The sequence below is a fragment of the Otolemur garnettii genome, unplaced genomic scaffold (assembly GCF_000181295.1).
Source record: "Otolemur garnettii isolate 467f Iridium unplaced genomic scaffold, OtoGar3 scaffold00119, whole genome shotgun sequence".
NCBI lineage: Eukaryota > Metazoa > Chordata > Mammalia > Primates > Galagidae > Otolemur > Otolemur garnettii.
Window position 1 is genome coordinate 982,361 of NW_003852514.1, and position 24,642 is coordinate 1,007,002.

Below are 24,642 nucleotides of genomic sequence, written 5' to 3' on the forward strand. Positions count from 1 at the left end.
GATTTGCCCTCTTAGAGCATAAGGCTGTAGATTTCCATGTCTAGTTTCCTTCTTCCCTAAAAGAAGGAAGTGGGGTGGGACACCTACCTCACCCAGTGTCCCTAGAAGAAAGTGCAATTCACAAATGGAAATGATAAATGCACAGAAATTCTGGAAATTTATTCCTCTTCCCCCCGCTCCACGCTCCCCCTGTTTTACTCCCGTATGTGCCTGATTACCTCAAGGAATGTAGACATTTCCTTGGAGTTTTATTTGGTCCACAGGACAAAATGCTAGGACTTCTCCAAAATCATTCCTCTACTGGGGAAGATCCTAGCCCACCTCAGTCAGCCCTTGAGTTCAGGCTCATTCCATCTGAGATAGCCTTAAGCCCAGGCTCCATTAAGCAGCCCAGTGGTGATGGAGAACATTTTCCTTCCAGCCGTGTTTCCACCCCGATTCCCCAGCCCCCCCCCCCATTACCCCAGAGCTCTGACGGATGGAATGTTCTGCAGGCCCCTCCAGCTGGTCCCAGGCCCTTTGCATGAGCTTACTGAGAACTACCTCCCCCGAGTCAATGTTGTGTCCATGTGCTGTGCCTGTGCCTCTCGGTGGTTTTCACAGTGATCTTTTCTCTCTTTGCAGCTGGTTAATAATCCACTAGCAAGTCAGGCTGCTGCAGCGGCTGCCGCAGCCATGAGCTCCATAGCAGGCTCACAGGCCTTTGGCAATGCCCTCTCCAGTCTTCAGGGGGTCACAGGTCAACTAGTTACTAATGCACAAGGACAGGTGAGTGGGAGATGGGAATAAGAGTGAATTTTTATGGCAGATTGAACTCGGAAAGGAAATGAATTTCTTTTGCATGACAGTGATATGTAACCGCATCTATTCGAGGCAAATAAATAATGTTTACTAGCAATGTCGAGGGTAGGAGAAGGGTTGGGAGGTGTTTCTATATTTTAGAAGCAAGATTTGTGTCCTTCCTCTAGAATGTCAAAGTTTTATTTTGTTTTTATTCCTATGGATGACTCATGTTATGACCTTAATTGAAGAGGTTACTTTTCATTACCAGGACATTCTTTTTAAAGAAAAAAGTAGTTAAATTTTAAAAATAAAATTGCAGTTTTGCCTTTTTTATTTTTCACTTTTTTTTTTAACGTGGATAGCGGGGGAAAACTGGTCTGTTTCCTACCTTAATGACTGTAGGATTTCTAAATTATTCTTAATAAAGCCAATTTCTGAATGTGTAGGAAGGTGATGAAGAATTCTGGTAAATGCGACAAAGCAAAAAGGGTGCGTTAGAATGGCACCAGTTGCAAGCTAGCCCCAGGGCCCCTGCCTCCTGCTGCTTGTCACGGAAACTAAGTGGTCTCTTGCACGCTTTTAAATTTACTTAAGTTTGTCAGGGCGGGAAACCTTCTCTATGTCACCAGGAGGGTCCCTCCCCTTACACTGCTAATGCGCCCACATCGTAGTCACCAAGATACCGACAGAGCTTCAGACAACCCAATAACCCGAAAGTTGCATAAACGGCAAGTAAGAGATGAAACTGACGCTGTCAGAGCCCAGCCTCGTGGTTACAGTGCTGGGTTCTCTGTCCTGGCTGTTCGTGATCACAAAACACAGGGGAATAGGCCCCGGCACCTGGCGAAGCTTTTTCCTCCCAGAGCTATTCATTTAGCAGCAGCGTGTTAGCCTACTCCGGGCTTGGCCTGCTCTGTGCAGAGCAGTAATTGCAATGTCTTGAACTCTGTTTTCATTTTACATAAAGAGTAAACAAAGATGCATTATAAGCTAAACCATCTCCATCTACGTCCCAAGGGAAAAAAGCTGACCTTGTTTTATTTCCTACGCGGGTGCAGGATTGTCCCGTCAGAACCCCAAGGGCTGAACGATGGAGCTTGTCAAAGACAGGCCCCATGTAATGAATCATCTTATCACAGGTGCACACCACACATATTAAAGGAGGGCTGTATGAACACTGTGCCCTCTACAGTAACCTTTCAATGTCTGCTTTAACCCTTGTTCCAATCCCTTTTCATCAAAGGATCATTTTATGCAGCCGGCTCTAAATGGAGGCTCTCAAAAGCCTATTAAGATTTCTGGAGGGATGGGGTATTGGTGTGGAGGGAAAGTTGGTTTTAATATCTATAACTCATACTCACATCAGGTCAGTCCCAGAAACTGCTTCCTAGAGCTGTGCCTAGAAATAGAACACCCTGCTTCACTCCCGCCAGGCGAGGGGCCCTTGAGATATAAATTTTAAGAGTTTGAGATAGAAACCATCCCCACAAAATCTGATTTTTCTGTCCCAACATCCAAGTAAAATGCACTATGCTGCCCAACCACTTGGAGTATGTGATGGGGAAAAATGCCGTATTATTTAGAAGAAATTATTAGGAGTGTATTCTTTTGATGATTTAATGAATGACTGCTTTGCCAGTTACAAATTCTCAGGATCTAGAGTTACAACCTTTGCTTTGTTTGACTTTTGCCAGCCCCCAGGCCCAGAGATGGCTCTTTTAGTCTGGAAGTATCCACAAGAAAATGATCTTTGAAGTAGAATATTGATTAGTACTGTGCATACATTGAATAAGAGTTAACTTTAAATTTTTTTTATTTTAGAAACTGTGTTACGATAGTTTATTTGATAAGCTACACAAACCTCCTGAAGTGGAAAAAATTAGATTGACAGAGAAATCAATAATGCCCACTCGGAAAATCTTGTCGAAGTTTTAACACATGTGTCCAATGATGTCACATCCTCCTTCGATTGCAGAAAGAGTCCAAGAGTCGAAATATTCACATTTCCAGTGGATTTTTTTTTAATCTTTGGAATATAATCTTTGAGACAGTCATTGTCCCAGAAAAAGGTACATGCTCTTCATTTTTTGGCATGGAGACACTTGTCTGGATATTATGAAGTGGTGTTGAACATTCCATGGCCAGATTACACCAAGAAAAAATAGGCAAAAATGATTTGGGGGGTGTGCATGTGTGTGTGTGTGTATTTCTATGGCTTGTGTTAATGTGGTACAGAAGGTGCAAATACACTGGAAGCAGGTTAATGCAATTAGCTGTGCTCAAAATAGCACATGAAGTAGCATTACTATACCAAACCATTTTCAATTCCTTAAAAATCTCCATAGACCTTTCCTGGAAAAGGCACTAAGAGAAAATTCTTAATGTATTTAGGGATTCTTTCATTTGAGTCCTTGACATCAACTATTTTTTATATTTGAAAATTCACACAGGGATAATAACATTAAAATTGCACGGTAAGTGGGCAGCGCTGTGGCTCAGTGAGTCGGGCACTGGCCCCATATACCCAGGGTGGTGGGTTCAAACCCAGCCCTGGCTAAACTGCAACAAAAAATAGCTGGGCGTTGTGGCGGGCGCCTGTGGTCCCAGCTACTCGGGAGGCTGAGGCAAGAGAATCACCTAAGCCCAGAGATTGCTGTGAGCTGTGACTCCACGGCACTCTACCAAGGGTGACAAAGTGAGACTCTGTCTCTAAAAAAAATAAAAAATAAAAAATAAAATAAAATCGCACAGTAAGTTTGAAAAAGCATGTCTTACTCCACTGATAGTTTGGTGAGGGTAGGTCTGTTGAAATACCTCCAGGAGGCGCATTCTGTCATCCTCAATCCTCACCTGCTAAGACTCTTGGCTACCTAGAAACAAAACAGTTTGCCCAGTACTTAAGAGCCGTAACTTCAAATTCAGACCCAGCAGGGATTGGAGGTAGCTTCACCTCTTTCTAGCTTATGACCTTGAGGCAATGACTTAACCTACCCAAAGTTCAGCCTTGCCTTTCATGTTCAAATGAAACCTGCATCAGGGAACCCAAGACACACTGTGGCCACAGTGGCCTGGCCCACATTTGCAGGGAGAGAAGTCCTAGGTATGCCTCCTTGGCTGGACAGATGCCCACTCCATGTGGGAGACCTGCCAGAAACTTCCTTTAAGCTCCTGGCCTTCACCTTCAGCAGGAAAGAGATCCCACCCCCTGGGACTTGTACTTTTGCTTCCTGTCTTAGAATCTTTGTTTCCATTAGCTGGATCTCAGTGAATTTAAAGAGATAAGAAAGCTCTATATATTAAAGGACTTTATGCTTGCTTCTTTTTTCCTCCAACCAGTAATTATGAGAAAATATGGAGGAAAAACTTCAGTCATTTTTATACCTTTCTAACCCTGCCAATTCATGTGCCATTAATTGAAAGGACAGACACTACTCTATAGAGCTATTAATTTTCTCAGAACTACTGCATTGTAAAGTCACAAAGCATATATCTTACCCAGGGATGTTAAAGTGTTTTAAAATTATCTCATCCCCAACTTTCCTCTGAGATGGGAAGGTAACAGGTGTCCTCCTGTAACTAGTAGTCATGCAATGGCTGTGGCATTCCTGAGAACATTCTAATTCTCTCTGCTTCCTGGATCTGGAGCCTGCACCAGTGTGGAAGGTAGGCAACAGAATGAAGTTGTGTAAACTTCAGCCAGCCAAAGACTACCTCTGTGACCTGGAGCAAATTACTGGAGCCTTCTGATCCTCAGTTTTGCCAGCTATAAAATGAGGAGAATAAAATCTAAGCAAACCCCTAGGTCAGTGATTTTCAACCGGTGTGTGGCAAAACCAGTGTGTGCAGTGAGAGAATCTTAGGTATGCTGCAAAACTTGCTAAAGATCATTAATTCAATTATTTTTTAAAAAGTTCAAAAGTACAGTAAGTATATTCCTTTTTTTACACTTTTTCTTTTTGATCAATATAATCTAAGTGCCCCAGAAGTTTAACTACAGGTTCAACTGTACTTTGAGATAAAAAAGATGGAAAAACACTGCCCCCAGCTATAAAGATGAAATGAGATTAAGTGTGGGAAAACCTACCACAGTGCCTGAGTGCACAGTTAAAAACTCAATAAACGGTTGCCATAATTATCATCATCATGGTTGTTCAGAGGTTCATGTAGCATTTTCTGAAAACCTACATTCTGAAAACCTACACTACAGTGTACGAGCAAAGAGAAAGTGTTCTGGAGCCAGACTGCCATTCACCAACTGTGAGACCTTATCGTCTCTGTGCCTCGATTTCTTCATCTGCAAAATGGGGACAATATGGCACCGAGCTCCTAGAATGGGGTCAGGTACATAGTCATCAGTCAATGGTGTTAGTGCTCAGTATATGCTACCTGTTAATCAAAGTGTTGTCTTCATAACTGTGCACACAAACCCATACCAAAGCCTGTGTATGTATGAGCGACTTGAGAATGTTAAGAATCGTAGTAGCAGGACATTAAGTTATTTGGAGGGGATCTCATCCTTACCTTGATGGTTCAGTAGTGATGTGCAGGTGGAGGGAATGTAAGGGTGTTTGTATGTGCTCCTAACACTCATTCAGCAGCTATGTTCAGGATTTGGCAAGTAGATTTACCACCAATTTGTTTAGCTATAGAATTGGCTTCCCTTGTGCCTCTGGCAATATCTCCTTATTGGTGTTATTGCAGAAAAATAAAAGTAAATGAAATTTTATTTTATCCTGAGGCTAAGAAAGCATTTTACATTTTAACTGAAGTTGAGAATGTTTCCTGATGAAATTAAGTTCTGCACCACTGTGAAATTTTCTTAAGTGGCAGCAAGTAAAGTCAAAGACCCTCCCTTTGGTCCTTAAAAAGCCAATCAAGGGGGTAAAAAAATCAATAAAACATTACATTTTTAATGTATAAGAAGAAGGAAAAAGTAAAGAGACTCAGCCATTCAGGTTACCCAAGAATGCATATACCATTATAGGACGCTGAGCAGAGCTGGTTTGGTGAGATGGAGGATTCACAGTACTGGCGTAGGGTAAGAGCTGCCCTCTAAAATGATCACAAGGCCATCATGAAAAGAAAAACAACCTCCTGATTCTAACAGTAGCCTGCCCATTGTGATTTAGAGGATACAATACCAGTTGTACAAAACCACTGATTCTGACTTGCCTCTGCTTAGCATCTGGAGGCCGGACGGAGAGGCAAGAACACCACCAGCACCCTGTGCAGGCACATCACCTGGAAACCATTCCAATGTGCCACTGTCAAATGCGATTACAAATACATATCTAAGAATTGAAGAAATGTGACGCTCCACGGGGCCGTGACTCTGAATTGTAATAATAAGCTAAATACCATCTCCTGAGGGCACGGGAGTACTTAAGAGCATGGGTTTCAACTGGAATACAAATGTAGTCGTCTATTAGCTGTCTGGCTGTGGGCAAATTATATGATTTCCTGGGCCTCTGTTTCCTCATCAGTAAAATGGGAATGATAAGACTTCCCACACATATTTGTTGTGGAGTTAATAATAGCAGGAAAAGCACAGTGCCTGAGCTGCTTCTTTTCAGGCTGAAAACCCACAATTGACCCTGAACTGTGGGCTGCTAAAGTAATGTAGCACGTAATTTAAATGGAAGGATGAGTATCTTTTAGAGCAAATCACTGAAAAAATGAATGAAGATAAAGTTACACTAAATGCTTTTCTCAGCCAAAGGATTGAAATATAATGAATGTATTCAAGAAAAGTCTTTTGAACCCCTCTGTAGTTTTTAGTTAGTCTGCTTAAAAAACTAACAAAGCTAAAGTTGCCCGCATTTCTAAAACCATCTTCAAACCCCATGGAAAAGAAATAGTGTGTAATTCTGACCTTGTGACTAAAGAAATAGGAGGAGGCAGTAGACATATTTGCTCAGGAATTTAGGAAGCCAGTTGATCCGGAATTTAGGAAGTTTCACATACATTCTTTCATTTCATTTAAAAAATGAAACACACTGAAAGTATAGAAAAGAATATCTTGCAGGAAAATACAAAGCCACCCTTGTTTAACTCCCTAGATAAAGACATTTCCCCCCATTAGCTTCATTCTCTTGCTTATTTTTAAAAGGAACAAAACATTAGAGACACAGCTGAGGTCTTAACAACCTCCTCTCCCATTCCCAACTCATCGTGATGATTACGATAAAGATGGTGATTCCTTTCCACACAAACTCTGCCTTTTTTAGTACAAAATACTGATTGAAAAAGCAAGGCACAAAATGATATGTACAGAATGATCCATATTTAAACACGAAAAAGCAGTGGAATATATTGTTTAGACATTGTGCATAAAAAAGGATCAAACATATCTTGTTGAAAATCCAGAGTTGGTATCTGTAAATCCAGAGTTGGCGTCTGTATGTTTTCTCACAAATATTATGAACAGAGCCGTCTATTTATATCATGCGTCTAAGTAATGGTTTAGGTTATGTCTTTTACAAACCGAAAATCTAAACAGCCTGACAATAGACTTTATTTTCTCATTGCAATGTTATTATGGGAAGTTTGGGTGAGGGGTTAGGCTGTAAAAATGAAATCATGTTCAGTGAACTGTATTTCAGGCAGTATTTTTTTAACTAGAATAACATTTTTTAAATCAGCTCTTTCTAGAGACTGGGAAATACATGTTCATGGGGTTAGTAACATTATAAGAATTTTACCCTGGCTTCATCTGAGTTATAAAGATAAAACAATAAACAACCTCAAACTTCCTACTAACATATCGAATTTCCCCTTTGAGCCCAGTTGAGAGCTTTATTTGCTCATTTGAGGAGAGGCGATTGTATTAGCGCAGTGTCTCCCACAGCGTGCGCTAGGAAAAACACGGGCCCACCACCCGGGGTTGCCTGGCGGGACGCAGAGGCAGCCCTGCAGCATGGGGCAGGTCGGGGTTCACCACCGGGAGCCCCGCCAGGCTGCGGCCGCCCAGCCCTGCTCACGTTCCAGCCACCCCGTTAACTTTCCCCACTTCACATTCGCAGAGCCCACTTTAGAAAATGCCACAGGAAGCAATTTACACTCATTCCCATCTGTTTGGTTTTTTTAAAAATGGGAAATAATACAGTAGAACCTCCAGAGTTGACCACCACCGTACACTGACCACCTTCTTAAGTTGACCTGATTTTTTTTTTTTTGAGACAGAGCCTCAAGCTGTCGCCCTGGGTAGAGTGCTGTGGCATCACAGCTCACAGCAACCTCCAACTCCTGGGCTCAAGCGAGTCTCCTGCCTCAGCCTCCCAAGTAGCTGGGACCACAGGCGCCTGCCACAACACTGGCTATTTTTTTGGTTGCAGCCATCCTTGTTGTTTGGTAGGCCCGGGCTGGATTCAAACCCGCCACCTTAGGTGTATGTGGCTGGCGCCTTAGCCACTTGACCTGATTTTCATAGATGGGCCATAAAGTACAGTAGGCCTAGTTAGTTCCCAAGCTGAACACCTCTATATGTTGACCAGTTTGTTACAGCCCCTTGGGTGGTCAACTTACAGAGGTTGTACTGTAATTAAAATCAAAAAGAATCTCTTCTAAGGGAGAATTTGCTTTGCAACAGGGACTTTGCGCTGATTTGTGCGCTTGAGGGCACATCTACGTATCACCTGTGCAGAAACAAGAGATCTCAAACTGTTCCAAAAACTCCCAGAGACTCACAGGTATATGTAAACCGGGGGCAAATTAAGGTGGAACAGTCCCTGCCGGGCTGGAGTGGCGCTCCTGCGGTGCCAGGACCCAGGTGGAGTGGTGGCCACAGCTTGCCCAGTGAACCTGGGCGCCAGCCAACCTGAGGACTGGGGCCCTCGTGTTGGTAAATGGCACTACTGAGTCCCCAAGCTCACTGTCCCTGAAGGCTGCAGACTTGCTAAGAGGCTCCTGCTGTCATGCAGAACACACTGGCTCTGAGCCGCTCAGCAGCGCGACCCGGTCCCCAGCTAGAACCTCCTCCGATTGTTCAGCGCCGACCTTCGTTTCCCAAAGGCTGCCTCTCTGTCCCCATCTTGCCACTTCCAAAGTGAAAGGGTCATCAGCCCAAAAAGCTGGTCAACTTAACTGGAAACAAAACCCTCTCTGAACTCTTTCTTTCTATACTCCTTCCCGGACAAAACTGGGCAGTGCGACCTGTTATTTACAATAAAGGGAGTGAACAGGAATAGTTTGGGAGACCCCCCCTGAGATCCGGCCAGAGGACCAACGTCTCTCTCAGCCACAGAGACCATTGTGCTGTCACTGTTTCTCCTCTGGTGGCTGGAGCTCTGTTTTGGTTTGGGGGTTTTTTAAATTCTTATATTCATGAGTATTTCATTTTCCCAAGAATAGGGAAATGTTTTCTAGTTAGGCTCCTGGGTGAAGACCATCAGCACATCCTTTCTGTCTGAAGAACAGCAGAGGAGCCAATTAGCTGATGAAGCAACTTAATTAACAGCTGTAATTCTAAACAGGTAGTAAGTTACAAGATGATGTTTACAAACAGACCCCTCAGCTAGTCAGAGCTCGTCCCACTTCTTGGATCTGTCTTAGCACATAGTTTGCTTTCTAAATAGTCCAGCTTATGGCAAAACCATGGCGAACATTCACGTGGCTCCTTTCAGCAGGCAAAGCTCTATAACCGGCATGATTGATTCTTAGAGGACAGCTTGATTTGAGCCAAATGTTCCTTCAGGCCAAGTGACTTCTAGAAAAGAACAATGAAAATAACACCTCCCATACACTGAGCCTTCCGCATAGGGCTGGTACCATCTATAATCCCACTGGAGAAGTTCGCAGTAGGTTTGATTATCCCAGCTGCGCAAATGAGCAAACCCTCCAGGTGTCCACATGTCCAGACTGAAGTGCTTCTCTGGCTTACCATCTTTTGTAAGTGGCAGAACTGAGACTTGATCTCAAAGTCCACACCCTTCAGCCGTACCACCCTGATTTTCTTGGGTTCAAAGCCCTGATTCACTTCCTGGGTGATTCACAGACATGTCACAAACTCTAGAAGCTTCATTTCTCCACCTGCAAATGGGAACTGTACTTCTTGCCTAGTTAAAGAGATATAAATCTTACCAAATAAATAACAGTTATTTTAAACTGTATTCTCTCCATTATTATTTCTGCTCCTCACAGAAACTGGAGGCATAGTTTCAGGAAAGTCTAAAACAATGAGACATTCTTGAAAAATCAGTACCAGCTCTCTACTTTGTCTTGCCAGGGAAAATCACCCAAGGTGTCGGGGCCTGGAGGACAGTAGGGGCCCTGCCTTGCAGCCAGGCACCTTAGCTGTGAGGGAGGAAGTACCCGGTGAGTGTTTCCTATGGGCCCTTAACAAAATGAGCCTTTCAGAGCTCAGTGGGAAACTCTGCGTTTCTAGATCTTCCCCTTTGAGAGTTGCCCCTTTAATAAGATAAGCCCTTCAGTGAAAAACAGAAATATTACGGGTCTAATATTGGTTTTTTTAGTCTAAGAAATCATTGATTTTAAGTTATACTTAAAGTTACACCCTGGATTTTTTTGTGAGGAGGGAGAAAATGTTACCATATTAAATAAATATATCAATGGCCCCGTTTCACCAATGTTAAAATATTAAAAAGTTATAAATGAAGTGTTATAATTGAGAGAGATGGTATAACTGAGGAAATATATTACATATTTGGTAAATCATCTTAACTTAAACCCCGTATCAGAAAGATTACACACTGACAGTTCCCTCCCTAGTATTCAGTATGTAGTAAAAAGTCAGGAATGGGAGTAGAAACTATTTATGTTTCAGTTTTTCCAACTAGAGAATGAAAATTAAACCTGATTTGATTCCTGGGGTGTCACGGAAAGGCAGAAGTGCTGAATTTTGACTTTGCTTTCCTAAAACATCAGCTCTTTCTACAAACTATTTGTATAGTTACACAGCATTATCAGAGAGGGGCAAACATTAAACACACATTGAGAAACATTCACCCTCCAAATAAACATTCAGTGCATCATTTACTACACAGACGTCAGATAATGCACCCAAGTTTCTTGTTGGCCTGCGAGTTGTGGGCATAATGAATAGTCTTATAGATGTCATCAACTCATGAGTCCCCTGAGAAGTAAGAAATAGATCAGACGTAGGCAGGAATGGAAAAGTCACAATTCAGAACAACCAGAGAAGTCAGGTTCGAGACCAAACGTACAAAAGTAGGCCTTTGAATGACAATCAAGTGTAATAATGCACTAGCCAAAGGACGTTGCTCTAAATTGCCATTTATAGGCGGGCCCTGGGTTGCAAACAAGATAGCTGCTTTAGGTTTGTTCTTAACTTGAATTTGTAGGTAAGTTGGAACAGGCACATTTATCTATTACTTGTAATAGCCCCTGTTTGTCAGTGCCAGTTGTACACAGTCAGATGTTCACACCCCGGGGACTGCCTGCATTCCTCAGGGGACTAGAAGACCTGTTTTTATTTTTATTTTCTCCATGGGAATTCAAGTCATAACCAAATGAAAAGTGAAATTTGTATGGATTAGGTGATGTATCCTTTAAATCCACAACTCTGGGGAGTAGAGAATTACAGCTTTTGTGGGTTCTAAGCACTTTGCTTTCTTGGGTTCCTTCTTCCAAAAATAAACTGAAAAAATTATATTTTATAATTGAGTTAGCATGAGAAGATGTCATAAGGTGGAGCGTTCAGAATCCTACAGGAAAGTCAAGTGTGATCTAACTTGATATTTATAAATGATATTAAGCAACACAGAGACATACAAACAAACAAAAAAAAATGTTGCACTCTCCCTAGATCAGACACTTGTCAACAATAATCAGATCTCAGGAGTAACCTCAGGAGGTTCACCTCAGGAGGTGAACAGTGCGAATGTCCATATACTCACACGGAAGGCAGCCTAGGGTAAAGAACATGGGCTTTCAAATCAGACAGGCGGGGTGGGGTCTGAATCTAACTCCGTCCCCAGGCAGACCTGCAACCCCTGGCAAGGAATCTTCCCCAGCTACAGTTTTCTCTTCCATGAAATGACACCAATATCTTCCTTTCAGGGATGTTGGTGGGGTTCATACTGAGCGCTATGTGCCAAGCAGTGAAACGTGATAAGTCACTTCATCCTTCCCACCACCACACAATACGGTATATCCCCATTGTACAGATTAAGAAACTTCCAAGATGGCTCAGTGCCCATATCTCAGTGGTTAGGGCATCAGCTACATGCACCAGGGCTGACGGGTTTGAACCTGGCCTGGGCAGAAACTTCCAAGATGGCTCGGTGCCCATACCTCAGTGGTTAGGGCATCAGCTACATGCATCAGGGCTGATGGTTTTGAACCTGGCCTGGGCTTGCTAAACAACAATGACAACAACAACAACAACAAAAGTTGGGCATTGTGGCAGGCACCTGTAGTCCCAGCTACTTGGGAGGCTAAGGCAAGAGAATCACTTAAGCCCCAGAGTTTGAGGTTGCTGTGAGCTATGATGCCAGCGTACTCTACCAAGGACAACATAGTGAGACTCTATCTCAAAAGAAAAAAAAAGAAAGAAAGAAAATTCCAAGATCACCCAGTCAGAAATGGTAGGATTTAAACTCAGTTTTGTCTGATATCAGAGATTGCTCTTTAGCACCGTGCTCTAATAACAATTTAAAACATTTTCTTTTGTTCACTGGTATATCCCAAGTGCCTAGAATAGCACCTGGCACATAGTAAGGATAAGTCTAGTAATAAACTCTGTGACCTGAATGGAGTATTTCAGATAAGCTAATATGCTATTTAGTGGACATTTTACCCGTTTCATCCTCACAGTGATTTTGCACTATTATGTCTAATTTGTAGCTGAGGAACTGGAGGCTCAGAAAATTAACCAGCTTTCCAGAGCCTGGCAGTGAGTACCCAGTAGGGCCTGGATTGGTACCCAGATCTGGCTGCTTTAAAGCCCAGCCTTCCTCTGAAGCAAAGTGCTTTCAGCCTAATACAGTGCCTGCCATATAGACATCATTTCATATGTATTGTTGAATCCACTTTGGGTGATTGAAGTAGGGCCTACTTAATATTTTGAAGCTGTATGTGGAAACTGCTTTTTAAGGGGACCATCCAGCATTACTAAATCTGATGAAGGTGGCAATTGTTTATTTACTTAACTTTCTTCAAAATTTTTTTTAACCATTAACACTTCATTCACTGGGTGTTGTGGTGGCCTCCTATAGTCCCAGCTACTCAGGAGGCTGAGGCAAGAGAATCCCTTGAGCCCTGGGACCAAGAGATTTGAGGTTGCTGTGAGCTATGACTCAGAGAGCACTCTGCCCAGGGTGACAGAGTGAGAGAGATTCTGTCTCAAAAAAATATCAAAACAAACAAACAAAAAACAATTAATACTTCAGAGTTGTTAAATAAAGAATAAAATAATAAAAGATGCCCTCCCACCTTGTTCCCTTGACCACATCTCTCTTAAAATACATGGTCTGATACCTCCACCAGGCAGAGAGGACCACATGCTGATGTGGGTAACTGAATAAACCCGACAATCTTGTTTTCTCAAGGTTGTCAGCAGCAGCCAGCTAGACTGATGTCACCTCCATCACATGACTATTTGGCTTCTAGACACAATAGCATTCACTTTTCTCCATTAAAAAAATGTAGTACTTTATTTACTTAAAAGACAGGGCCCCCAAAATATTACCTATTATGCTCACTTCACCACTATTGGTTTCCTCTGATTCTCTAGAATAAAAACTATTCCCATCTGCCCTCGGTAAATCTGCAAGTGATGTTAGCAAGCTGTCCTAAATAGCCAAAAGGAAGAGATGAGTGATACAGAAAGCCAGGAAAACAGAGAAATCTGTTCTATGGAAGCTGAGAGTTTGATTGTAAATTTAAAGTTCCTTTTGCCAGGCATGGTGGCATGTAGTCCCAGCTACTGGGGAGGTTGAGGAAGGAAGATTGCTTGGTCCCAGGGATTCAAAACCAGCCTGGGCAACATAGCAAGACTTCCTTCCTAAAAATAATAACAAAATATGGAAGCATTTTAAACATAAGCATCTTCTCAACATCATTGGGTAATAAAAGAACTTGGTTTTAAAAAAGGGTGAAATTTTTGAGAGAAAGAATAATTATGTTTAAAAGATTGTGTTACTTAAATGAATGCAAAAGGCAGTGATATAATGTGCCACTCAGGATTCTGAGAACTCGTTTTAATTTTCAAGGCCACAAAAATCATAGACATTTTTAAATATTTAAAAAAGAGTTTCTGGGGCAGCACCTGTGGCTCAAAGGAGTAACGCCAGCCCCATATGCCAGAGGTGGCGGGTTCAAACCCAGCCCCAGCCAAAAACTGCAAAAAAAAAAAAAAGAAAGAAAGAAAGAAAAAGAGTTTCTGACCCTCTCAAATCACGTGGAGATAAGACAGACAGAGGATAGTATCTATGGCTTTGCATATTAAGACTTGTTCCTGCAATCCAGAACCTCAGTGAACCAGAAAGTGCTGAGAATTTATTCTTCTCAGAAACCAAATCTAATACCACAAACATTGCTGGAAATGCTCCGATTTTTTTAGAAAAGTTAAGTAGATCATTTTTAAACTCTGAGTTATAGATTAAGTTAATGGTTTTATAACTAGATAGCTCAATTGTTTGTCAATGTAAGTGTCACCATACCAGCTCCTCCATTATTAATAATGTATATGACTAGTTTGTAAATGATTTCATTTGGCAGAACTGTGAGACATGTTCCTGATAAAGCTGCACTTCAAAAGTAACTTTTAAAGTTAAAAATTCCCAAAATGCATGCTATTGGCATGAGTTATAAATTATTGAACTTAAAATAAGATGGTCAAAAAAATCACTACATTAGTGGTTTATGAGCAGTGATAAATCACATTTCCCAGGACCAAATTTGAAGCACCAAAGTATTTGAGCAAATTCTTTGTTTCGGGAACATTTAGTGTTGGAATCAGAAAACTATGAGAAAGTACAACTGAAAGAGTGTATCTGGTCCTCTTTTCTCACATCTATCAAAAACTGCCTGATCATTAAGGATAAAGGTGCAGATTGATCACCTATGAAAATGGGGATAGAATTTTATGAGGAAAACTCATCAGCATAATCCTGATGAGTTATGGTCTTTGTTGTGAGAAATGAGAAATTCTGTGGTCTCACCCTAAAGTACATTAAAAAAACATTACTAACAGGAAATTGAAAAAGTAATATATGTTAGAGTGATGAGGACAACTTTTTTCTGATTGAACAGATAGATACATATTCTATGCAAGTATCAAAATACATTTAATTTTGCCATAACAATGGATATTCTCTTCACAAAAAGCATATGAATCATCTTGGACTCATGAACCTGGGTGGTGATAAACAGATGCATCTATAATGGCACTTGCTGTGGCTTCATTCCCCACCCCTTTTTTTTTTCTTAAATGCTTGTTTTGTTATTGACTCTAATTTAAATTCAGCTTTACAGCCTGAATGCACTCACTGACTATAAACACAGCCCCAGGAAATCCTAACTATGTACAGTGCTTTCTTGAGCAATTGCCAATCATTTTCTTCATCAATTCCCATTGCGCCAAAGAATTTGGAATATTGAAAATCACAGTGCCAAATTTAGTTGTTGCTTTGTTTTAGTTTTGATTTTTTTTGCTATCATTGCTGTGGCTCTTTTTTCACCTCATGTGGGAAGAAATATAAAATAAACAGTTCTTGGGTCCAGGGCTTTATTTAGGAATGTTTACTAAAGGCTTCTACGGACCAAGGCTGAGTCAAACTATACGATGTTCTCCCAAGCAATAAATAACTTTAATCTGATTTATTCACTTAATCTGGCATCAACAGGCAGAAGCAGAAATACTTCTGCAAATTCTAGGTACTTTTTGCTTTTATTAAAACTTAAAGTCTTAAGTGAAGCCATATAAAGGTTCACAAAGTTGGTCTTTCTGCAAAACGATGGCTTTACAACAGTTCTGATTCTCTTTTGAGGGAGAAAAAATGTTTTAACAATTCCACAGCGTTGGCAGCTGTAGAGAAAATGAAAAGAACGTATGGTTTAATTTGTAGTTATTGGGGAAAAGAGGAAAGAATGATGAAAAGAAATGTTTCCAGTTTACCCTTAAGAATTCTTCTTTGTTTTCTGGTACATAGAACAGTCTTAAACTTTCTAGTGGACAAAGGTAATGAAAATATAAAATCACTAAGGAGAATTGGAAATTGAAGCATTAGATCATATTTACAAATATCTTCACTTCCTCCCCCTGGATAAGTAATATTAAAATAAGTAAATAAAGTGAGAAAAAAAAGAGTAAATAATGTGAGACACTACAGGTTGAAATAAGGGCCCAATGGCTTGAAGGAACTTGCTTTTATGAGACATTCCACTCACCCTTGTTAGAAATAACTGTGGATCAAAATGTCCATTCATCTTTATTCCAACTAGAATTCTATAGACAGGGAAATTAAAATACCTTCATAGATGGGGAGAGCTTTTTGAGAGAATGGTGGAGCTGAGCCGCTTTTACCACGTTAGAAGTCCATAGGATTCTTGCGATGGAATCGGGTGTGCAGAGGTTATTTCTGGGACGGGGCCCCTGGGGAGGAGCATAAACTGTGGTGGGCAAAGTTAAGGGCATCCTCCACCATGTGCTCAGCATTTCTATGCTCTAGTAGGAAACCAGCAGTTTCCATTTATGTGCTTGGAGGTGAGAGTTCCCAATGGATCAACTTCCCATCTACTCCTGATTGTTACCTGACTTCTACAGATGTTCTGGCCACACTTACGGAGTGGATTAAAAGCGAAATTCAGAATAGTCAGATATTTCTCAGGTTCCCGAGATCTAGAACAGTCCCTGGCACAGAGTGGACATTCAGTAAGTTGAATGCAATACAATTCATCCATGCAACTAAAAACACTTGTTCCCCCTAAATCTACTGAAGAAAAAAAAATGTAGACTGCAGAAGTGAATTTTCAGCAATCTAGGGTGTCCCAAATGTTGCCCCCAAAGTCACCAGACATAGGAAAAATGAGAAATTATAGCTAAATATATCTTTACTTACAAAATATTCATTTCAAAATTTTACTAAATATTTACAAAATATTCTCTGCATGTCGGCCACCTCTTTATAAAATTTTGCAATGAGTAGTTTGTAAATAAAGGTACATTTAGCTACAATTTCCAGTTTTCCTTATGTATGAGTACTTTAAGGAGGACTTGCAGGACACCCTGTATTGACCTTCTTCAAAGCTTAAAGAAACAGACAAACCAAAAAAAACCTACCACTTTTAAGATAGAATAAACCCCTATTTCAATGAAGAATACACTCAATTGTCCAGTAACACCCATGAGCATGTAAACAGTCTTCAAAAAAAGGGACCTGGGGAGATCATCTAACTGCAGCAGTTTCCAGGGGGAGAAGGGAGCTTGTAGGATGCTTGTCAACATCCAGAGTTGTAGGTTTAGGTCAACTGCTGCCATGTTGACTGTCCTGCCCCCGGCGGGGGGCGGGGTGGGGGGGCGCCAGGCTTTCTTCTTTGGTGCTTTGCTGGTGCCATGGGAGAGTGATATTTACAGACACTTTCAGATACTTAATCTTACACAAACTCAGATGGCTGGGTAATTTCCCAGTCTTCTACAGTAGAACAAGTACACTATGGCATGGCACAGTGCTGGGCCCACCACAAGCCCTCAGAAAGGATTCAGTGAGATGCGTGAGTGAGTGAGCATGTGAGTAATCAACGTGCCACACGAGTAAGGCACAACTAAAACAGCCTCATAGTTTGAAGCCATTACATAATAAAGCATTTCAGGTTGAAAAAATGCTGCAAATATCTCCATTATAATCATATAGACATACTTTTAATATGTAAAATATTAAATTTGTACAAACATAACCAAACTCATATACTCAAAGCCTTTAAGTACATGTTAACTATACATAGTTGATTTCCAAGGGGAGGACAGGTCTGGAACCAAATGGCAAGTTCTCTATCCATTTCCAAAGGGATCCCTCCAAACTCCTCTTCCTTTCCCCACAGTGCTGGTGGTCTTGCTTATTTGGTGCTCCTGGGAGAACTACGTTGTATCAGCGTCTCCCCAGTCACAGATGAAGCCACTCAACATTGATTCCAACACCATGACTGTCTCAGTCTCATTCAGACTGTTATTACGATATACCCTGGACTGGGTGATTTATAAACAATAGAAATTTATTTTGCACAGTTCTGGAGGCTGAGAAGTTCAAGATCAAGGTCCCAGGAGAGTCAGTGTTTAGTCAGGGCTTGCTTCCTGCTTCATAGATATCCATCTTCTTGCTGTGTCCTCACATAACAAAAGGGGCCTGAGAGCTCTCTGGGTTCTCTTTTTTAAGAGCACTAATTCCATTTGACCTAATCACTTCTCCACGTCTTTACCTCCAAGTATGATCACATTGGGGATGGAGTTTCAACATATGAAGTTTGGAGGGAGGACATAAAACTTTCAGTCTCTAGCAATGCCCACCTGAAACTTGTCAATAACTAGATAACATTTTGCAGAATTGACTCTCTTCGCTCCTGTTTTCATTGTCCCATCTTCTTCTATTCAGGGCAATAAAAGAAAAATAGCACCATGGAGAAATCAGGAGCCTGTAAATAATCTAGAACTTTCCAATATGCTTTTCATTATAGTAGATAAAATTTTAAAATTTGTGTTGATGGTGGGTACCAATACCATGTTCAAGAAAAGGATACTTTCCCTGGACCCTGAAAGCTCCAGGAATAGCTTGCAAAGGCAGTTATGATTATGATTCCTCACTTATTGCTCATCTCAATGTCATATCATCCTGCATAATTTTAATTTAATCTTTCGATCATACGCTGAATCAAAACTTTTTTTCTATCAATGTTTCCTAACACTTTCCTAACACCTGAGTGAAAACCCAATCAAAAGAGAAAATAGCAAATATACAATTACAGTAAAATATGTAAGTACAGATATGATGATGCATCTTAAAATAAAAAGTTTAAGGAAAACAAACAAAATAAAATACCTGTGTTCAGAGGGTAGAGTGTGCCGGATTCAGTTGTAATATTTTTGTAGTAGGAACTGTCAGCTGTTCAGAACAGGGCCGAGGCTGCTGACTTCGTTTTGCTGAAGAGCCTGAGAAAGATTCAGATCCGATGAGAATGATCCTTGTCTCATCGTGTTGACTCTTACCTGGGAGGCCTGTCAGTTCCCTGAGACGTGCAGTTTCTTCTGCGGGGTTTTCTGCTAATGAGATGCATGACTAGGGTTCAGGCCGTGCTCTATAAGCAAATTGTTCCTGCGGAGCATCTTCAGAATTGACATTATTCATCCTGTCTTACATCGTTAAGATCCAATAGGATCCCTTCACCTTGCCTCCTCATTTGTAATTGGAAAGCACAGTCAGACACTTTACATTTCCTCTTCCCCAGCAACTAAACAAACTGTGTTCAAGAGTATGTTTGGAGTTCAGAGTTTAATTAAATGAAAACCCACAAAAGCACATCATTGTAATACCTTATAAATATCACTGATAACTAATGAGAATAACCTTGCTAACATAATTGTCAAACAACCATCTCAAAATTTTTCCTGACTCTTCTGACCTTTTTCTTTTTTTTTTTTAGAGACAGAGTCTCACTTTATCACCCACAGTAGAGTGTCGTGGCGTCACAGCTCACAGCAACCTCCAGCTCTTGGGCTTAGGCAAATCTCTTGCCTCAGCATCCCAGTTAGCTGGGACTACAGGCGCCTATCACAACGCCCGGCTATTTTTTGTTGCAGTTTGGCTAGAGCAGGGTTCCAACCCACCACCCTGGGTATATGGGGCCAGCACCCTACCCACCGAGCCACAGGCACCTCCCCCTTCTGACCTTTTCTTAGATACCATCACTGTTGTCTCCCAAGGTAGGCACTGGCTTTCCCTGTTATAATTCTATAATTTTCCCTGTTATAATTTTCAAAACCTTCAGAGGCACTGCAGCCATTAACACAGTGGACTAGTATACATGTTTAAGTCAGCTGGAACGTCAACAATCAGAATTATAAATAGCACCAACTGCTTCTCAGAAGTAAACTGAATTCCTAGTTTATGGGGAAATGTGCACATTCTATTCACAATCTTAAGTTCCCTACCTCTGGTAGCTTGTTAGATTCTCTCTTCTCTTTTCTGCCCTGGCCCCTCCTTGCCTTGCTTTCTCCTCTATTTTTCAAGCATTCTTAGTTGACAGAGGCCTGACCTTGGGTCCCACAAAGTGTCCTTTTTGAGTATTATTGGCCTTAATGTCTGTGGACAGGGCAGTCCCTTCCAGCCTTCTTAGTGGCAATGGTCCTTCCTTTGCCCCAGGACAAAATCTCAAGTTCTTGTTTCTTGGAACCTCTCTGGGTATCTCAAGTAACACATCCTCTATGGCCATTTAAAATCATGAATAAGATGTCCAGTTTCTCCTTAATGATCAAAACTGCAAACTAAGTTAAAACACAGCTGGCAGCACCGAAGGCAGCCCCCATGCTGTTCCCCACTCTGTGGCTCAGCTTGCTGCCATGGGGGAGGGTAGCTCAGAACCTGTTCCTTCCCTGTGGGAAAGGGTCTCCTTCTCCAGCTTGCTAAATGATGTTTCTGACAGGTCAGGTTCAGGTGTGGAGAGCAGAGACATGGCTTCAGAACAGCCCCAGCCCTCTCCAGGACCAGAGAGCAGAGGGCTCAAGCCAATTCTGATGGGTCAAGTGCATGAGTCCTTTTGAGGCCGGGACAATCCAGTGCCACACTGCCATGGCAATGTGTTTTCTTGCAGCTGCCCTCTTTCCCCTCAGAGCCGGGTTTTCTCTGCATTTACTGCTCAAAGTGCTCTCTGTGCTGGCTCAGTACCCGCTCCCCAGGGAGCCCTCTGGGACAGGGTCTTAAATGGCTCAGACTCCTGGTGTTGAGGACAGAGAAACACTCACACTCACACCAACACTCATCCTTGCCCCGGCTATCAGTGGGCGCACAGCTCCCCCACTCCCGCAGCGCTCTCCCTACTCTGCCAGCTCTCCCCTCCTTCTTTCTCTTCTTCCTCTTCTTCCCCTGCTCCTCTTCCTCCTCTTTTCTTTTTCCTCTTCTCTTCCACTTCTTCTTCCTCCTCCTCTTTTTCTTCTCCTCCTCCTTCTCCTCTCTCTCTCTTTCTCTCTTGCTCTCATTTTTACTCCACTCTCCACGCCCCACCGAAACCTCCCACTTCTTTTCTTCCTCTCTTCAGTTCAAAACCCACACCCTCTCACCTTTTCATTCCTATGTCCCCCTAATTGGAGGGGACAACATTTTTTTATCTACTTTCATTAACCTCAAAGTAAGGTAAAAGGGAGGAAGGAAGTCACACAGAATTTCAAACATTCTCTGTGTCTACCCTCATTATGAAGGTTGGAGCTCTGGAACTGTCAAACTGGGTTTCAGTAACTTTCTTTGTAAATGCAGCACGTGGTCTAGTGGTCCCTCCTCTGGAACGTGGCACTAGGAATCTTGCTGCCTCCATGGAAACTTTCAACTTAGCATTCTGTTATAAAACAAGAAAGATTTAATTATTTTTCATTGTAAGCTACTGTTTTCTGTTCTTCATGATAAGCTATTTTTATGATGAAATTAGAACATTCAGAAGAATTTGAAAAAGCTTTTGTGACTCAGTTCAAATGCCTGGGAGTGACGGCACAATCATGTAAGCAAATTAAGTGATGGATGAACATTTATTGATCACCTGTTGATAATGCATAGTGTTGAGTGCTTTGCACATACTATCTTATTTAGTTCTCCCAGTTACCTTATGAAGCAGAAATTATTATTCCCGTTTTACAGATGAGTAGACTGAGATTCTCAGAGGCAGAGTAATTCACCAATGATGTAGCTTAGCGGCAAAGCGTGGGCTTAAATCGAGCTAGTGGGAATATTTTTCTCTGTATACATCTTAAACTCTATTAAGGAGAATTACCTTTAATGGCTTTTGAGAAGTTTTTAGGGGAGAGGATTGTTTTTATTGTTGTTATTGCTATTTTTATAACATCAGTTTTCATGTAAATTATTCCTCCCTAAGGTGACAGAAAGTGCTATTTTAAATGTCCTGATGTCTCCAATTCTTTACTCTTGTTTGTGAGTTTTTCTAAAGTTGAAACCAATTAGCAGAGCACCAACAGGGATTTTAATTGTAACTGACAGTGGAAAACATCAAGTAGGTGGGTATTCCCAGGGTAGAGTTCGTGTCCCTATCCATGCCCCTAATAAAAGCATTAAAATGTACACCGTAAAAAACTCTTACTCACAGTTGCTCATTAAAGAACTGTGCTTCAGCCATTTCTGACAAGCTGACCGAAAGTTATTTGCCTCATGTGCTAGGCCACCAGGTGATGCCACCTTCAAGTCCATTATCGTTCCCTGGCCCCACATTGCCATTCCATATCCCACACACCAAGCATTAGCAGTAACTATGGTGCTGTTTCTTCCTGAACCTCCAGAGCGCCAGGAAGCCACACTCAGCTGTTGGCATTGCCGACAAGATTAAACGCATCTGTCCCCAACTTAGTGTCCCCCTCTGACGGGTTGCCTTCAGCTCCTAATCTTCATGCCTTTATATTCTCTGTTTCAGATGCTCTGCTAAAGCCCCTCTCAATGTTTACACTTTTCTTGTCCCTTATCTTGGACATAGCCAAATGCAAGAAGGCATCAGATCACATCTTAGAAAACTACATTTTGAGAGATAATGATATTATCCTACCCTTTCTAAAATCAACGTCCTACTCAGAATTGCCAGAGTAATTCTGAGAGTGTAACTTTAAACCTGAGAACACAGAGAACCTGAAATGAACGTATTGTATAAAGAAGACAAAATCATCACTTAGAGAAAATGAATAGCTATGGCCAGACCAGAAAGAGAGGAGAAAGTGACTGGCTTCATCCTTTGGTGATCACTCACCGCCAGCTCTTTGGCTCTCAAATGCTTTAACCTCTTTGTTCAAGAATGGACAGATTGGTGCTAGTGTTAACAAAAACCTCTTGACCAAAACGTGCTAAGGTTGTACAAGTACTGGGGAAAGAATTTTCTCTGCTGATGGATTTAAAGACTGGAGGAAGTCACCGATTTGCGACATTGATGGGTTTCCTTTCCTTAAAGATGTGGGCAACAGAATTACTTGTCAATCTGACATCTGCAATCACATTCTCCATAGCAGAGTTTAACAGCATATCATCGACTATAACCACATGTGGCCCATCAGATGACTTGTCTGGATGCCCTGGGCTCCTGTGACATAATCCTCACACTGCTGCTGATGGCACCTACACATTGGCAGTGAATATACTCAGGGCATTTTCCCCTCCATCAGTCATAATTCATCCTATCGACTACCTCAACTAGACTGAGGTGCATGAGGGCAGTGTAATGATATCCTGATGGCTCCGGGAGCCCTGGGTGTTTCCAAATGCATAGTCCTGAATTGCTCAGGTTTGCTACAATCACAAGGTAATATTCACGATTGCTTAAATTGTAATTGCCGCTGAATTAATGACAGTCACATGTGGATGTAAGCCACCTAGATTCCTATAGAAATAGGGATCTTTCAAACTCAGGTGCAAATGAACTCTAGTAGTCATTAGAATGATTTTTCTTTTCATTTGCTCTTACAACATGAACTTTAATTCCTCATTTGTGGTTTATGGTCTGACTCATATAAGGAAAGACGATGGGCAGGACATGCACAACAATAACCAAGTAAGTCCCATTTCAGCAAAGACAGAACACTGTGGGAACACAAATTATCTCTATGATACCCGCATGGGCCTTGGCCTGGTGAAAGCGCTCATCAGGGATGAATCATTCCTGGGAGAGAGTCAGGGCAAAGACATTGAGGATCATTGTGAATGATGCCTGCGCTGTTTGCTATGGGATTGATGGAGCAATAACTTCACTCAAACATTTCTAATGTTGCAACCTAGGCATAGAGCAGGCCATGCCTTTTGAATTGAAGTGGATGTCAGTCCCTGTGCCAAGGATTCACCGAGGCGTTTTGCTACACACTTGAATGGCTACAATGGCCCAGATCTCCGCTTGTAGTCTCTCCCCAGTTGAGCCCACTCTAACCACATGGTCACATGCACATTTGAATAGTTCCATTTCACACTTCTCCCTACCCTCCTAATCCATTCATCATTATCCATTGGCTGGATGGATTTAACTCTTCTTCTTTGACAGGCTAACCTGTCTCAATCTTCTCTCTCTCTTTCTCTATCTCTCTCTCTCTCTCTTTTTTTTTTTAGACAGTCTCACTAAGTCACCCTTGGTAGAGTGCCATGGCATCATAGCTGAAAGGAACCTCAAATTCTTGGGTTCAAGCAATCCTCCTTCCTCAGCCTCCCAAGTAGGTGGGACTACAGGAGTCTGCCATAACTCCTGGCTATTTTTTTTAGAAATACGGTCTCTCTCTTGCTCAAGCTGGTCAACCTTCTTTTATATGCCAACTAGTCAATGCCCCATCACTCAGGTGTCTCACCCATAAGTTAGTCTCCTGTTAACAAGGTTTCCCTGCTGTACTAAATCTCACCAACCTCCAAGACCCGGCTTAGCCCTTCTTTCTTCTATGAAGTCTTCCCAAACCATCCCTACCTTTCTTCCTCAGAAACAACTCATTCATTCCCAATGTTCTTTTGAGCACCCACCATGTGGGTATAGAGATTTTGAATGGAGAGCCCTCGCCACTCATTTGACACTTATCCTTTCCTCCTCAGACTGTTAGAATCTGCATTTGAAGAGTCTGCCCTGTCTCTCCTTCCCCTGCCCCAATTGCATCCTCGTGGCATCTTCCATGACATGGGGCAAAATACTTATGGAGAGAAGGCCGTACAGGTGTTAGGC

At 41.8% G+C, this 24,642-nt stretch overlaps 1 protein-coding gene across 1 annotated transcript in view; it reads left to right on the forward strand.

The window, feature by feature from the left end:
* Positions 1-24,642, forward strand: part of POU6F2 (POU class 6 homeobox 2) — a 478,769-nt gene that overhangs the window by 423,297 nt on the left and 30,830 nt on the right. Inside the window, 1 exon segment of the mRNA XM_023517730.1 lies at positions 625-768. Within this exon segment, the coding sequence (XP_023373498.1) occupies positions 625-768 (144 nt within the window).